Genomic DNA, 17,406 nt, shown 5'->3' with positions numbered 1-17,406 from the left:
GAGGAGCCAGTGCACACCCATTCTATCCTAAAGTCTTTAGAGTGCCCATGTCTCCTGCGGAGCCCGTATATACTCCATGGTCCTTAAAGAATCCCCAGCATCCTCTAGAAAAGCTGAATAATGGGCTAAATGATCTGGGACATGTACGTGAAGGTGTTGCATTGGTGGGAGAGGGGTTTTTTAACTTGCAGATGAAAATGGTAAAAAAGTGTTTATTCTAACTTTTTACAAACTTGTATAAAAACAGCCGTCTATATGGTCCGGCTGTCTCAGTTTACATGTGTTGGGAGTCCAGGATAGTTCCCCCACTTTCTCATGCACTTATCTTAGGTTTCATTTTTGTACAAAAGTCGTTCAATCATGTCGCAACTACCGTGAATTGACATTTCTCCAGTGTGAGCATTCGTTCTACCTATACGAGTTTCTTGAAATAAACTCTTTCGCAAGCTCACATCAAACCGGATAATTCTGAATTGAACTTGTAATGACTTCAGTATTAAATTCAAGTCCCAAGGGACAAAAGGATGACTGACTGGTGGTCTTAAATGTGTCATTTCCTGTAAGAAGGTCGGCACCTCTGGCAGAATCACCAGCTTCTTTATGAAGGGAGCATAGTTTTTAACCGTGTGTAAACTCAAAGCCGTTCCGCAGGAACACTAGGAGACAGGGCACCTAGAGAAGTTATTGGGAACTTTCTATTCCCACAAGGAAAAGCAAGTCTTCCAGTCACAGGTGTTCATTGCTTTGATCCCCCCCGTCATCCAACATGGTTCTTCAGCAAAATCTCTATATCCTATGGCTATGGGCAGCGCGGACAGTGTAATGGTTAGCATTACTGCCTCACAGCACTGAGGTCATGGGTTCGATTTCCACCAATGCCCTAACTGTGTGGAGTTTGTATATTCTCCCCGTGCTTGTGTGGGTTTCCTCCGGGTGCTCCTGTTTGCTCCCACAATCCAAAAATATACTAGTAGGTTAATTGGCTTCCAACAAAAATAGGAATTTGGTACTTACCAGGTAAATACTTTTCTTTGAATCCATAGGGGGCACTGGAGTACTCTTGGGATATGGACGGCTTCCGTAGGAAACAGCACTGACTATTTAAATTTAGAACACTCCACCCCTCCATATCCCCGAGTACCTCAGTGTTTTTTACTGAGCCGAACAGGAACTATAGAGAGGTTGACAATGGAGTATTACATATAACATAACGGACAACAACGAAGTTGACACATAACGTTACTGACAACTAAACAGTTGACACCATAACCAGCACTTGATAAATTTTAACCAGTCGGTGAGAGTGTGTTACCATAAGATCCTCTGAACTTACCACAAACCAGGTAAAACTGCTCTGGGTGGGCGTCCAGTGCCCCCTATGGATTCAAAGAAAAGGATTTACCTGGTAAGTACCAAAATCCTATTTTCTTTTTCATCCACTAGGGGTCACTGGAGTACTCTTGGGACGTACCAAAGCTTCCCCCGTGGGCGGTAGAGCTGTTTGGCACCTGTAACACTAGGCGGCCAAAGCTAGATGCTGATGCCGCAAACGTATCAAACTTGCAAAAGCGCACAAACGTGTGCACTGAAGACCATGTAGCCGCACGGCAAAGCTGCGTCGTAGAAGCTCCCCGACCAGCTGCCCATGAAGTTCCCACAGAACGTGTGGAATGAGCGGTTACTGATGTAGGCGGCTGTAACCTAGCATGAAGGTAAGCCTGACGTATGGTCAGTTTTATCCATCTGGATAAGGTTTGTTTAGACGCTGGCCAACCCATCTTGGCAGCATCATAGAGAACAAACAACGTATCCGTCTTACGAACTGAAGACATTCGGGATACAAACGCGTAATGCGCGTACCACATCCAGAGTTCCCGAATGTGCTGTCAACACAGGAACTACTATTGGTTGATTGATGTGAAAAGATGACACTACCTTTGGTAAGAACGCGGGATTCGTCCGAAGTTCCGCTCTGTCATCATGAAACACCAAATACGGTGGCTTGCATGACAAGGCACCCAAATCTGAAACACGCCTTGCCGAAGCTAAGGCTAGAAGAAAAATTGTTTTCCAAGTGAGAAACTTTATATCCACTTGCTGTAAGGGTTCAAAATATGAAGACTAAGAAATCTAAAACCAGATTCAAGTCCCATGGCGCTGTAGGTGGAATGAATGGAGGCTGAACTCTGAGGACACCTTGGAAAAAAGTGTGTATAGACGGCAATAGAGCCAATCGTCTTTGAAAGTAAATTGACAAAGCAGATACCCGCACCTTTAGTGTAGATAAACGCAGTCCTCCATCTAAACCCGTCTGTAGAAATAACAAAAGGCGGGATAACTTGAAAGATGATGTCGGAAACTTCCGAGCTTCACACCAACCTATATAGGTACGCCATATTCTGTAATAATGAGCTGCCGTAACAGGCTTCCTAGCTCGTAACATGGTTGGTATAACAGATTCTGGAATGCCCTCTCTTCTTAAGAGGGCGGTCTCAACAGCCACCCCGTCAAACGCAGCCGCGCTAAATCGGGGTAAAGGAACGGATCCTGTTGTAACACGTCTGGACGTAGTGGGAGCGGCCAAGGATCGTCTGCGAGTAGTCCTCGGAGATCCGAGAACCAAGCTCTCCGAGGCCAATGAGGCGCCACTAGTATGACTGTGACAGACTCTCTTTTGATCCGTTTTAGCACCAGAGGGAGCAATGGAAATGGTGGAAACAGATACACAAGGCTGTACGGCCACGCAACGGTGAGAGCATCCACCGCCACTGCCTTTGGATCTCTTGTTCTGGACACATACTGGAGCGTTTGGTGATTGTGTCGAGACGCCATCAGGTCCACCTGAGGATAACCCCATCGCTGAACCAACATGTGAAACACTTCTGGATTTAATGCCCATTCTCCTGGATGAAAATCCCGACGACTGAGATAATCCGCTTCCCAGTTGTCCACTCCCGGAATGAACACGGCCGACAATATCACCTGGTGGTATTCCGCCCAATTGAGGATTCGAGCTACTTCCCGCATTGCCATGCGGCTTCTCGTTCCTCCTTGTTTGTTGATGTATGCGACCGCCGTCGCATTGTCTGACTGCACTTGGACAGTCTGAGAGCGAAGCATGTGCACTGCTTGTCGTAGCGCATTGTAAATTGCGCGGAGTTCCAGGACATTTATAGACAGCAATCTTTTCGTGATCCGCCCAGAGACCCTGAAGCTGACAATTTTGAACTACCGCTCCCCAACCTCTGAGACTGGCGTCGGTCTTAGAATTATCCAATTCCAGCCTCCGAACAGTCTCAATGCGGTTAAATTGTGTTCCTTGAGCCACCAGAGCAGAGACACTCTTGCCCTTGGCGACAACCTCACCCTGTGGTGAATCTGCAGATGCGAGCCCGACCACTGGGCGAGCACATTCAGTTGAAATGGACGCGAGTGAAATCTTCCGAACTGAAGCGCTTCGAAAGCTGCCACCATTGTGCCTAAGAGGCGAATGCACAAGTGTACAGACACTGTGCGTGGCTTGAGCACTAATTGTACTAGATGGCGTAGAATCTGTACTTTCTGTTGTGGTAGGTAAATTCTGTGATTGACCGTATCGAGAATCATACCTAGGTATTGAAGGCGTTGAGACGGAGTTAGATGTGATTTCTTGAAGTTGACAATCCAACCGTGGTGAACCAGTACATTGTACGTTAGCAGCGCATGTTGGAGAAGCATCTGTTGAGACGGAGCTTGAATGAGCAGATCGTCTAAATACGGAACTATTGTCACTCCCAGGGATCCGAGATGAGCTATCATCACAGACATCACTTTGGTGAATACCCGAGGCGCTGACGACAGGCCAAACGGTAGAGCCTGAAACTGGTAATGGTTCTGGCGTATTGCAAACCGCAAGAATTTCTGATGAGGCTGCCAAATCGGAATGTGTAAGTACGCATCCTTGAGATCTAGCGCAATCATAAATTCCTTTGGCTCTAAACCCGCAATCACGGAACGCAGAGACTCCATCTTGAATCTGTAGTAAGTTGCGTACTGATTGAGACCCTTTAAGTTCAATATTGGTCTGACTGAGCCATCCGGCTTCGGTACCACAAACAGACTGGAATAATAACCCTGACCCTGTTGATGTACAGGGACCGGAATCAAAACTGCTGAATCCAGTAGGGACTGAATGGCAATTTGCAGAACCGCCCTCTTGTCGTCCGACAGAGGCAATCCTGTCTTGAAAAACCGCAGAGGCGGAAGACAGTCGAACTCTATTTTGTAACCTTTTAACACTAAATTGCGGATCCACCCATCCGCGGATGTGTGGAACCACGCCAAATGGAACGTCTGAAGGCGTGCTCCCACAATCGGAGAACAAAGATGGGCTGGTAGCCCGTCATGCCACTGGTTTGTCGGTAACCTTAGCGTCCTGGGGACTTGTGTTGGTTTGTTGGAAACCACGTCCGCGACCACGTCTAGCAGGCATGGCTGTTCCTCTGCCACGTCCTCGAAAGGACTGAGGTCTAAAGGATTTGAACGAAAGTCCAGCGTACATCCTTCTTGATACGGGTGGAGGCAATGGTAAGAAAACCGACTTACCTCCCGTAGCCTCAGCAATCCATGCGTCCAATTCAGGACCAAACAACTTCTTGCCATCGTAAGGCAACGCCTCTATACCTCGTTTGACCTCTGCCTCCGCTTGATAAGCACGCAGCAAGAGTGCTCGTCGTGCCGTAACTAGCGACGATGAAATACGAGAAGTGAGCTGACAGACGTCAGTAGACGCTGTACAGAGATACTCTGCAGCCTCACACATTTAATTTGCAAGAAGTATAAGGTTTTCGTCATGTAAAGCAGATTTGAGTTCTGTAATCCATATTATGAGCGCCTTAGTGACCCAGATGCCAACCAATCCAGGTCTCAGCATCACTCCTGCTGCTACATACATGGACTTTAGCATAGTTTCTATCTTGCGATCTGAAGGGTCTTTAAGCGTAGTAGCCGCTGGCACTGGTATGGTTAATTTCTTGGTAAGCTTCGACACTGACGAATCAACTATTGGTGGATTCTCCCATGTACATGTTACAGAGTCTGGAAACGGGTAACTAGACTTAAATCTGCGAGGTATAGAAAACCGTTTATCTGGATTCTGTCGTGTTTCTACTAACATCTGATTAAGAGATTCCGAGACAGAACTCCAATAAGTTTTCCTTTGTCGTTTAGTAAATACGACCTGATCATTTGTGAGAGGCTCCTCAGTTTCAGTAAACCTCAGAGACTGACGCACAGCTCTGATGAGATTATCAATGCCGGAGCTGTTAAAATCCTCACTCTCTGACTCCACTTCGCCCTCCTCACCCTCATCTTGTTCCGTGAGGTCTGGCATGGAATCGTCAGAATGCAACATAGCAGAAACTGGAAAATCATAAGACATATGAAATTTATCCCGTTTACCCAAAATGGATTTGGACCTTTCGCAAGGCTGAGACGCCTCCGGTAGTTCTGGCGGTCTCACCCTAGATCTTGCCGTTTCCCGCTCTTGTCGAGCGGCGGCCAATTCTGATTGCAACCCAGCCAGTACATTGGCTAGCATTTCCCAAGGAGGGTTCGGTGAGGAAATTGGCTGTAAAACTGGAGCAGAAATTGTATTCTGAACCAAATCCACAAAACATACTGTACATGTGGTAGATCCATCCGGTAACACACTGCTACAGACTTTGCAATTATGCTTTTTAGTTTTTGCTGGTGCCTTACTCATTATGGCGACAGACAATCCAATACACAAAAAACAGACACTTGCACGACTCAGTAAAATAGTAGTAAGGCGTCTCAATATATATCTGGCCAAGTGCAGTACACGTGGCCAGTACTATGAAATGTGATCCCAAATTCCCACTAACACCCCTGCGCCTCCGGTGGAGTAGAGATGTAGTACTGGAACGTTCTGGAATCACAGCAGGAAGACACAGGAAGCATGGTTAAAATGGCTGCCATGCTTAACTTATAATCACAGTGCAGTTTCTATTCTTAACTGATATTATAAACAGCCTGTGTAAAAATCCCTGCCAGTATAAAACAGCTTGTCATACTGCTGATGCTGATGCTTTCCCTTCTATTCCGTTATGAGCCTCTTGTAATGACCCGCGCCCCCCTGTCTGCTCCGTTGCGGATGCAGTGCAGGCCGGGCAGCGGGTAGCGTGGGGCCGCCAGCGGGAATCTGGAAGCGGGAAGGGGAGCGCGCTGTGAAGCGCTATGATTAGCGGGCAGAGCAGCGGTGGCTCGGAGAAGCGGCGGCCGGAGCAGCGGTGGGGCTTGGAGAAGTGGCGGCCGGAGCAGCGGTGGGGCTCGGAGAAGCGGCGGCCGGAGCATATTCCAAAAAAAAAAAATAATAATTCAAAATAATTGTGGACTCAGCCACAGAGCTGTTACTACTTCGAGCACAGAAAAAACACACTGAGGTACTCGGGGATATGGAGGGGTGGAGTGTTCTAACTTTAAATATTCAGTGCTGTTTCCTACGGAAGCCGTCCATATCCCAAGAGTACTCCAGTGACCCCTAGTGGATGAAAAAGAAATTAACATGTATGTATGTATGTATGTATGTATGTATGTATGTATGTATGTATGTATGTATGTATGTATATATAGATAGATAGTAAGGAATACAGATTGTAAGCTCCACTGGGGCAGGGACTGATGTGAATGGCCAAATATTCTCTGCAAAGCGCTGCGGAATGTGTGCGCGCTATATAAATAACTGGTAATAATAATATCCAATGATTCAACTGAGACACTATAACATCATTGTCTGACTAACCTCATTTCTCAACAAAGGCCTCATTCAGCTGTTTGTGGACACAGAATCCCACTAGATGCAGGGCTTGCCTGCTGAAATTATTGGTTCCCTAGTTTTCCACCCCGGATATAAACACTTCCAATATTGGACACTTTATTCTGCGCAGTACAGGATCCTGGTGCTCGCCTTCATAGCAAGGGAGCTCTGGCACCCACCTGCTGGTTGATGTATGCCACAGTGGTGCATTCTCTTATTGAACAAACACTTATGTGCAGTCTGCGTAACAAGCCTATTTGTTCTCTTAGAAGAAACTCTCTGGGCGGAATCTTAACCACAATGCAATCAGATAGCTGATCTAATGAGCAGCCATTTCTAACTGCTATGTGCTGGAGCTTCCAATTAATTAGCTTTTCATAAATATACTCAAGACAGTGGTACAGCAATTGTCAACACACCAAGGACAAGGTTTTTCCCAGAGACCAGCTTGGTCCAGCTGTTGGATCCACAGAGTTCAGTCAGCATTGCTGCTAGTCATCTCTGTTCCCTCTCAGGGGAGGTCAACCACCTCCTTGGTAGCAGCAACGGTCATCACAACTAAAAAAAATGGGAAGTGTAATGGATCTGGGTCCAGCAGCGAGCTCCAAGCTGGAGAATAACTACAAGAGTACCCATCCAGCTCAAAAAGCAGAGAGCCTTCACCAGAACCACAGGAAGGTTCAAGTTAATATAAGTAGTGAAGGACAATCCACTACTGTCAACCCTCACTGTCTTAAGATTGCGGCAATCACTGGCTGACACTGCTTCTGCCTTACTGTACATAGATACTCTTCCTACCAACAGCTACAGTATTCTACGTTATACACAAATTGTTCCCCACTACTCGGAAGACTGAAATCTAATTTGTGCCAGCTATCTTTGTTTTTTCAATGGATTATTTGCATTGTGATCCCCTCAATAGACAGCATTACATAAAATTGTGCTTTATAAATAACCCCCCAAAAAAAACATGCTGCCGTGTTCTCAATGAAAACATGAAGCTATATGTCCAGCTACTAACGTTTATCTTAAACTGGATCATGCAGCAGAAAAAACGATCCTAAACATGCCAGCAAATCACACAATATAAATAAGTCATAATCACCTAGTAAGGCTTCCAACAAGATTTGTTTCATATTATGTCGTACTAGCCTTAATATTTTTCATCAGTATTTTGCCACCTATTATAGTTACGATTGCAAAAGCAATAAATGTACTTTAATGTTTGTTCAGTTACACTTCAATTGTTTTAAGTCTCCTTTAATAAAATACTTCTTACGGGTTGAGTATTCTTTATCTGAAAATACAAAATGCTCGAAAATCCAAAACTTTGAGTGCAACAGAGATAGTGACATCTTTACTGATAGTTCAATGTACACAAACTTTGTTTCATAAACAAAATTATTAAGAATACTGTATAACACTACCTTCAAGCTACGTGTTGTGTATATGAAACAAAATTTAATTTTTAAACCTGGATCTCATCCAAGGTATCCGATTATGTTTAAGGAGATATTCTTTAAAAAAAATAAAAAAAATATATACAAAATACAAAGCTGCATGTCCCAATCATTCTGGTAAGGTAGACTCAGGGGTGTAATCAATAAGTGTCGGAAGCTGCCATCTTGTTGGAAAGACAACAGCTTCTGACAGATTTAGGTCAGAAAGGGTTCCGACCTATTCATTAAGGCCCCGGCGGCCCTAATGAATAGGCGGCGGCAACCCACGTGTATTGTCGGAAGAGCAGCTAAACTGGACAGGTTTTATCCCCGTTTCCGACAATGTCAATCAGACTTTTTTTTTTTAAAAAGCGGAATTGGCAGTGTCAGGAATAGGCCAAACCTGTCGGGTTTGGCCACGGCACTGAATACTGACCTTTCAGATCCTTTGTCAGGAAGGATCCAACAGGTATTGAATATACCCCTCAACCTGTATTCATTATCCAATGATGGCTGATGTCGAACTATTCAGGCAAACATGACAACACCCATATAACATTTGTGCGGTTAAACTTACTCTTGAACTTCTTCTAAGAACTGCTGTAAAATGTGAAACCTAATATTGGAAGAAGAAAAAAAACACACAATTAAAAAAAAGGGGCATGATTTACTTCTGCAATGGTGTAAAAAATAAGATTTTACTCACCGGTAAATCTATTTCTCGTAGTCCGTAGTGGATGCTGGGACTCCGTAAGGACCATGGGGAATAGCGACTCCGCAGGAGACTGGGCACAACTAAAGAAAGCTTTAGGACTACCTGGTGTGCACTGGCTCCTCCCACTATGACCCTCCTCCAGACCTCAGTTAGGATACTGTGCCCGGAAGAGCTGACACAATAAGGAAGGATTTTGAATCCCGGGTAAGACTCATACCAGCCACACCAATCACACCGTATAACTCGTGATACTATACCCAGTTAACAGTATGAAATATAACTGAGCCTCTCAACAGATGGCTCAACAATAACCCTTTAGTTAGGCAATAACTATATACAAGTATTGCAGACAATCCGCACTTGGGATGGGCGCCCAGCATCCACTACGGACTACGAGAAATAGATTTACCGGTGAGTAAAATCTTATTTTCTCTGACGTCCTAAGTGGATGCTGGGACCCCGTAAGGACCATGGGGATTATACCAAAGCTCCCAAACGGGCGGGAGAGTGCGGATGATTCTGCAGCACCGAATGAGCAAACTCTAGGTCCTCCTCAGCCAGGGTATCAAACTTGTAGACTCTTGCAAAAGTGTTTGAACCCGACCAAGGAACAGCTCGGCAAAATTGTAAAGCCGAGACCCCTCGGGCAGCCGCCCAAGAAGAGCCCCTTTCCTCGTGGAATGGGCTTTTACAGATTTAGGGTGCGGCCGTCCAGCCGCAGAATGTGCAAGTTGAATCGTGCTACAGATCCAGCGAGCAATAGTCTGCTTAGAAGCAGGAGCACCCAGCTTGTTGGGTGCATATAGGATAAATAGCGAGTCAGTTTTCCTGACTCCAGCCGTCCTGGAAACATATTTTTCAGGGCCCTGACTACGTCCAGTAACTTGGAATCCTCCAAGTCCCAAGTAGCCGCAGGCACCACAATAGGTTGGTTCACATGAAACACTGATTGATACCACCTTAGGAAGGAATTGGGAACGAGTCCTCAATTCCGCCCTATCCATATAAAAAAATCAGATAAGGGCTTTTGCATGATAAAGCCGCCAATTCTGATACACGCCTGGCCGACGCCAAGGCCAACAGCATGACCACTTTCCACGTGAGGTATTTTAGCTCCACGGATTTAAGTGGCTCAACCCAATGCGACTTCAGGAAATCCAACACCACGTTGAGATCCCACGGTGCCACTGGAGGCACAAACGGTGGCTGACTATGCAGCACTCCCTTAACAAAAGTCTGAACTTCAGGCAGTGAAGCCAGTTCTATTTTGGAAGAAAATCGAGAGCCGAAATCTGGACCTTAATGGAACCCAATTTTAGGCCCATAGTCACCCCTGACTGTAGGAAGTGCAGAAATCGACCTAGCTGAAATTCCTCCGTTGGGGCCTTCCTGGCCTCACAGCACGCAACATATTTCAGAATCCAGCCGTGCTGTTGTAGCACTTCCAGAGATAGTGCTACTCCGACGAACAACTGCTCCCTGGACCTCGCCTTTATAAGGAGATCGTCCAAGTACGGGATAATTATTTCGGCCATTACCTTGGTAAATACCCTCGGTGCCGGGGACAGACCAACGGCAACGTCTGGAATTGGTAATGACAAACCTGTACCACAATTTTGAGGTACTCCTGGTGAGGAGGGTAAATAGGGACATGCAGGTAAGCATCCTTGATGTCCAGTGATACCATGAAATTCTCCAGGCTTGCAATAATCGCCCTGAGCGATTCCATTTTGAACTTGAACCTTCGTATATAAGTGTTCAAGGATTTCAATTTTAGAATGGGTCTCACCGAACCGTCTGGTTTCGGTACCACAAACATTTTGGAATAGTAACCCCGGCCTTGTTGAAGGAGGGGTACCTTGATTTCACCTGCTGGAAGTACAGCTTGTGAATTGCCGCCAGTACTACCTCCCTTTCTCCGAGGGCAGCAGGCAAGGCTGATGTGAGGTAACGGCGAGGGGGAGTCGCCTCGAACTCCAGCTTGTATCCCTGTGATACTACTGAAGCCGAAAGGACTGTACCTGAAAATGCGGTGCTTTCTTAGGCTGTGAGGAAACCTGAGGTAAAAAAATTTCTTCCCAGCTGTTGCTGTGGATACGAGGTCCCAGAGACCATCCCCAAACAATTCCTCACCCTTATAAGGCAGAATCTCCATGTGCCTTTTAAAGTCAGCATCACCTGTCCACTGCCGGGTCTCTAATACCCTCCTGGCAGAATGGACATTGCCTTAATTCTGGATGCCAGCCGGCAAATATCCCTCTGTGCATCCCTCATATATAAGACGACGTCTTTAATATGCTCTATGTTAGCAAAATATTATCTCTGTCTAGGGTATTAATATTGACAGGGTATCAGACCACGCTGCAGCAGCACTATTCATGCTGAGGCAATTGCAGGTCTCAGTATAGTACCTGAGTGTGTATATACAGACTTCAGGATAGCCTCCTGCTTTTTATCAGCAGGCTCCTTCAAAGTGGCCGTATCCTAAGACGGCAGTGCCACCTTTTTTGACAAACGTGTGAGCGCCTTATCCACCCTAGGGGATATCTCCCAACGTGACCTATCCTCTGGCGGGAAAGGGTACGCCATCAGTAACTTTTTAGAAATTAACAGTTTCTTATCGGGGGAACCCACGCTTCTTTACACACTTCATTCACTCATCTGATGGGGGAACAAAACACTGGCTGCTTTTTCTCCCCAAACATAAAACCCCTTTTATGTGGTACTTGGGTTCATGAGAGAAATGTGTAACACATTTTTCATTGCCGAGATCATGCAACGGATGTTCCTAGTGGATTCTGTATATGTCTCAATCTCGTCGACACTGGAGTCAGACTCCGTGTCGACATCTGTGTCTGCCATCTGAGGTAACGGGCGTTTTTTGAGCCCCTGATGGCCTTTGAGACACCTGGGCAGGTGCGGGCTGAGAAGCCGGCTGTCTCACAGCTGTTACGTCATCCAGCCTTTTATGTAAGGAGTTGACATTGTCGGTTAATACCTTCCACCTATCCATCCACTCTGATGTCGGCCCCACAGGGGGCGACATCTCATTTACCGGCCTCTGCTCCGCCTCCACGTAACCTCTCTCATCCAACATGTCGACACAGCCGTACCGACACACCGCACACACACAGGGAATGCTCTGACTGAGGACAGGACCCCACAAAGTCCTTTGGGGAGACAGAGAGAGAGTATGGGATTATATAATGCGGGGATTAACACTATAACTGAGTGATTTATAATGCAGGGATTAACACTATATAATGCAGGGATTAACACTATAACTGAGTGATTTTTCCCCCAATAGCTGCTTGTATACACATATTGCGCCTAAATTTAGTGCCCCCTCTCTCTTTTTAACCCTTTGAGCCTGAAAACTACAGGGGAGAGCCTGGGGAGCTGTCTTCCAGCTGCACTGTGAAGAAAAAATGGCGCCAGTGTGCTGAGGGAGTTAGCCCCGCCCCTTTTTCGGCGGACTTTTCTCCCGCTTTTTTCAGGAATTCTGGCAGGGGTAATTTATCACATATATAGCCCTGGGACTATATATTGTGATGATTTGCCAGCCAAGGTGTTTATATTGCTGCTCAGGGCGCCCCCTCCCAGCGCCCTGCACCCATCAGTGACCGGAGTGTGAGGTGTGCATGAGGAGCAATGGCGCACAGCTGCAGTGCTGTGCGCTACCTTGTTGAAGACCGAGGTCTTCTGCCGCCGATTTTCCGGACCACTTCTTGCTTCTGGCTCTGTAAGGGGGACGGCGGCGCGGCTCCGGGACCGAACGATCGAGGTCGGGTCCCGTGTTCGATCCCTCTGGAGCTAATGGTGTCCAGTAGCCTAAGAAGCCCAAGCTACCACCAGTTAGGTAGGTTCGCTTCTTCTCCCCTTAGTCCCTCGCTGCAGTGAGTCTGTTGCCAGCAGATCTCACTGTAAAATAAAAAACCTAAAATATACTTTCTTTCTAGGAGCTCAGGAGAGCCCCTAGTGTGCATCCAGCTCAGCCGGGCACAAGATTCTAACTGAGGTCTGGAGGAGGGTCATAGTGGGAGGAGCCAGTGCACACCAGGTAGTCCTAAAGCTTTCTTTAGTTGTGCCCAGTCTCCTGCGGAGCCGCTATTCCCCATGGTCCTTACGGAGTCCCAGCATCCACTTAGGACGTCAGAGAAACGGCAGCAATTACAATGCATCGGACTCTCTTCATAGCCCAATAACGCCCTGGACACAGTAGGTACGGCGGTACCGTAAATTCACCATATAGCCGCACTTACTTAGCCGCTACATCAAACCCAAAGTTAATGATCAATTAAAGATACTTTACACGTCAATACGCCAGTTTATTTTTTTTAAATATGCTGATTTTTCCCTTTTTGTAAATTATTTTATCTGTGCAGATATGACTTTCATGGAAAGTACAGTCATTTCACATACTGGGAAAACACAACTTTGTGGCTAAGTGCTAATTTCTGTAAATTTTATCTTTCATTTAATTTTAATAAAAATGTTTAGGGTTTAAATTAAATCCCTGATTTTACACAGCTTTTTCTGCATCCATGAACCATAATATTGGTTATTTGACCGTTAGAATTAAAGGCCTAAATAAGTAAAATAGATTACAAGAGAAGAAAGGAGAACCACACCCATCTCTCCATGGATTGATGCATCTCCTCTTATGTCTAAGAGCACAGACAAGAGCTTTATGGCATATCTGTGAATAGTGGTTGTGCACATAATTTGGACATTTAGAACAAGATAATAGAAAACAAAGCTGGCTTAGCTATAGATATAGCACGGACATATATATAGCACGCAGATATGGAGTAGGCATAGTTTTACTTTACTCTATGCCCCTCCTCCAGACTCCAGTTATAGGAACTGTGCCCAGGGAACGGACATTTACGAGGAAAAGGATTTATTTAATTATTTTAAACTAAGGTGAGATACATACCAGCTCACACAACCAACACGCCGTACAACATGGCATTCAACAACAACGCATGCAACGGCATGACCACAGCAGTCACAGATTTGACTGAACTCAACGCAACATGAGCATAACTATAACCAAACTGCAGATACAGCCCGCACTGGGACGGACGCCCAGCATCCTCTACGGACTAAGAGAAAAGGATTTACCGGTAGGTATTAAAATCCTATTTTCATACGTCCTAGAGGATGCTTCAAGAACCATGGGGTTTATACCAAAGCTCTAGAACGGGCGGGAGAGTGCGGATGACTCTGCAGCACCAAATGACCAAACAAGAGGTCCTCCTCAGCCAGGGTATCAAACTTGTAAAACTTCGCAAAGGTGTTTGATCACAACCAAGTAACAGCTCGGCAAAGCTGTAACGCAGAGACTCTCCGGGAAGCCGCCCAGGATGAGCCCACCTTTCTGGTAGAATGGGCTTTCACCGATTTCGGTAACGGCAATCCTGCCGTAGAATGAGCCTGCTGAATCATATTACAAATCCAGCGCGCAATAGTCTGCTTAGAAGCAGGAGCCCCAATCTTGTTGGGAGCCCACAGGACAAAGAGCCTCTGTTTTCCTAATCTGCGCCGTTCTGGCGACATAGATCTTCAAAGCTCTGACCACATCGAGAGACTTTGACGCCGCCAAGGCCTCAGTAGCCACTGGCACCACAATAGGCTGGTTTACGTGAAAAGATGAAACCACTTTTGGCAGAAATTGTTGACGAGTTCTCAACTCTGCTCTATCCGCATGGAAAATCAAATAGGGGCTTTTGTGAGACAAAGCCGCCAATTCAGACACTCGCCTTGCGTACGCCAAGGCCAACAACATGACCACTTTCCAAGTAAGGGATTTTAACTTAACCTTTCGCAAAGGTTTAAACCAATGTGATTGCAAAAATTGCAACACCACATTAAGATCCCACGGTGCCACAGGAGGCACAAATGGAGGTTGGATGTGCAGCACGCCTTTTACGAAGGACTGAACTTCTGGAAGAGAAGCCAATTCTTTCTGAAAAAAGATTGACAAGGCCGAAATCTGTACTTTAATAGAGCCTAACTTTAGGCCCGCATCCACACTTGCTTGTAGGAAATGGAGCAAACGCCCCAGGTGAAATTCTTCCGTAGGAGCCTTCTTGGATTCACACCAAGACACATTTTCTCCAAATACGGTGGTAATGCTTTGCCGTTCCTTCTTTTCTAGCCTGAAGAAGTGTGGGAATGATTTCACTGGAAATACCCATTCGGGCTAGGATTTGGTGTTCAACCGCCACGCCGTCAAACGCAGCCGCGGTTTAAGTCCTGATATATGCACGGCCCCTGTTGTAACAGGTCCTCCCGAAGAGGAAGAGGCCAGGGATCTTCTATGAGCAATTCCTGAAGATCTGGATACCAGGCCCTTTTTGGCCAATCCGGAACAATGATGATCGCCTAAACCCTTGTTCTTATAATTTATCACCTTTGGAATGAGTGGAAGTGGAGGGAACACATATACCGATGGAAACACCTACGGTGTCACTAGGGCGTCCACCGCTATCGCTTGAGGGTCCCTTGACCTGGAACAATATCTCTGAAGTTTCTTTTTGAGGCGGGACGCCATCATGTCTACATGACGAACTCCCCCAACGACTGGTCACTTCTGCAAAGACCTCTTGATGAAGACACCTCTCTCCTGGATGGAGGTCGTGTCTGCTGAGGAAGTCTGCTTCCCAGTTTTCCACTCCTGGAATGAAGGCTGCCGACAGAGCGCTGGCATGTCTTTCCGCCCAGCAAAGAATCTTCGTGGCCTCGGCCATCGCCGCTCTGCTCCTTGTTCCGCCTTGGCGGTTTATGTACGCCACTGCTGTCACGTTGTCTGAGTGAAACAAGATAGGCAGACCCCGAGGAAGATGTTCTGCTTGCAGTATGCAGTTGTAAATGGCTCTTAATTCCAGAATGTTTATGTGTAGACAAGCTTCCTGGCTCAACCACTTTCCCTGAAAGTTTCTTCCCTGTGTAACTGCTCCCCAGCCACGGAGGCTTGCATCTGTGGTCACCAGGATCCAATCCTGAATCTGCGTCCCTCCAGAAGGTGAGAACTGTGCAGCCACCACAGAAGGGAGATTCTGGTCCTGGGAGATAGAATTATTTTCCGGTGCATGTCCAGGTGAGACCCGGACCACTGGTCCAACAGGTTCCACTGAAACACCCTGGCATGGAACCTGCCATACGGAATGGCCTCTCAGGCCGCCACCATCTTCCCCAGCAACCGAGTGCATTGAAGAACTGACACCTTTGCCGGTTTCAGAATCTGTCTTACCATGTTCTGCATTTCCAGAACTTTTTCCACTGGAAGAAAAACTCAAATTCTGTATCCAGAATCATACCCAGGAACGACAGCCGTGTCGTCGGATCCAACTGTGATTTTGGCGAATTTAGGAGCCAACCGTGTTGTTGCAGAATTGTCAGTGAAAGGGCAACATTCTTCAACAATTGGTCCCTGGACCTCGCCTTTATGAGGAGATCGTCCAAGTACGGGATAATTGTGATTCCCTGCTTGCGCAGGAGAACCATCATTTCCGCCATTACTTTGGTGAAAATCCTCGGAGCCGTGGACAGACCAAACGGCAACGTCTGAAATTGGTAATGACAATACTGCACAGCAAATCTCAGGTAAGCCTGGTGTTGGATATATGGGTACATGTAAGTAGGCATCTTTTATGTCAACAGACACCATAAAATCCCCCTCTTCCAGACTGGAGATCACTGCTCGGAGAGATTCCATCTTGAATTTGAATTCTTTCAGAAAGAAATTGAGGGATTTTAGGTTCAGAATCGTTTCTGACTTCGCCATCCGGCTTCGGGACCACGAACAGGCTCGAATAAAAGCCTCCCCCCTGTTGTGACAGGGACACCATGACAATTACTTGATTTTGACACAACTTTAGTATCGCAGTGCTTACTATCTCCCTTTCTAGAAGAGAAGCTGGCAAGGCAGATTTGAAAAATCGGTGAGGGGGCAAGTCTGGAAACTAACTTGTACCCTTGGGTTACTATGTCTACTATCCAAGGATCCAGGTTCGAGTGCACCCAGACCTGACTGAAGAGTTGGAGACGTGCCCCCACCGATGCGGACTCCCGCAGAGGAGCCCCAGCGTCATGCAGTGGATTTGGTAGAAGCCAGAGAGGACTTCTGCTCCTGGGAACTTGCCACAGCCTGTGACCTTTTTCCCCGTCCTCTCCCCCTCGCAGCAGGGAAGGAGGACCCACGTCCTTTTTTGAATTTACTGGGCCGAAAGGACTGATAGTGAGGCGATTTCTTCTGCTGTGCAGGAACATAAGGTAAAAGCGAAGACTTACCAACGGTAGCCGTAGACACCAGGTCAGTGAGGCAGTCACCAAACAAGACCCTGCCGTTAAACGGTAGAGACTCCATCGCCATCTTAGAGTCAGCATTCCATTGATGAATCCACAATGCTCTCCTTGTTGAGACTGCC

The 17,406-nt window shown here is 46.6% G+C and overlaps 1 protein-coding gene across 3 annotated transcripts in view; it reads right to left on the bottom strand.

Moving 5' to 3' along the window:
• CDCA5 (cell division cycle associated 5) overlaps positions 1-17,406 on the bottom strand; it is a 74,264-nt gene that overhangs the window by 20,227 nt on the left and 36,631 nt on the right. For all 3 annotated transcript variants that reach the window (XM_063944822.1, XM_063944820.1, XM_063944821.1), the window contains one exon: positions 8,834-8,872. In XM_063944822.1, coding sequence (XP_063800892.1) covers positions 8,834-8,872 — 39 coding nt within the window. The remainder of the gene's footprint in view (positions 1-8,833; positions 8,873-17,406) is intronic.

This window comes from Pseudophryne corroboree, chromosome 11, assembly GCF_028390025.1.
Source record: "Pseudophryne corroboree isolate aPseCor3 chromosome 11, aPseCor3.hap2, whole genome shotgun sequence".
NCBI lineage: Eukaryota > Metazoa > Chordata > Amphibia > Anura > Myobatrachidae > Pseudophryne > Pseudophryne corroboree.
Note: the sequence above shows the minus strand (reverse complement) of the source record. Positions and strands in the feature narration are given on the sequence as shown.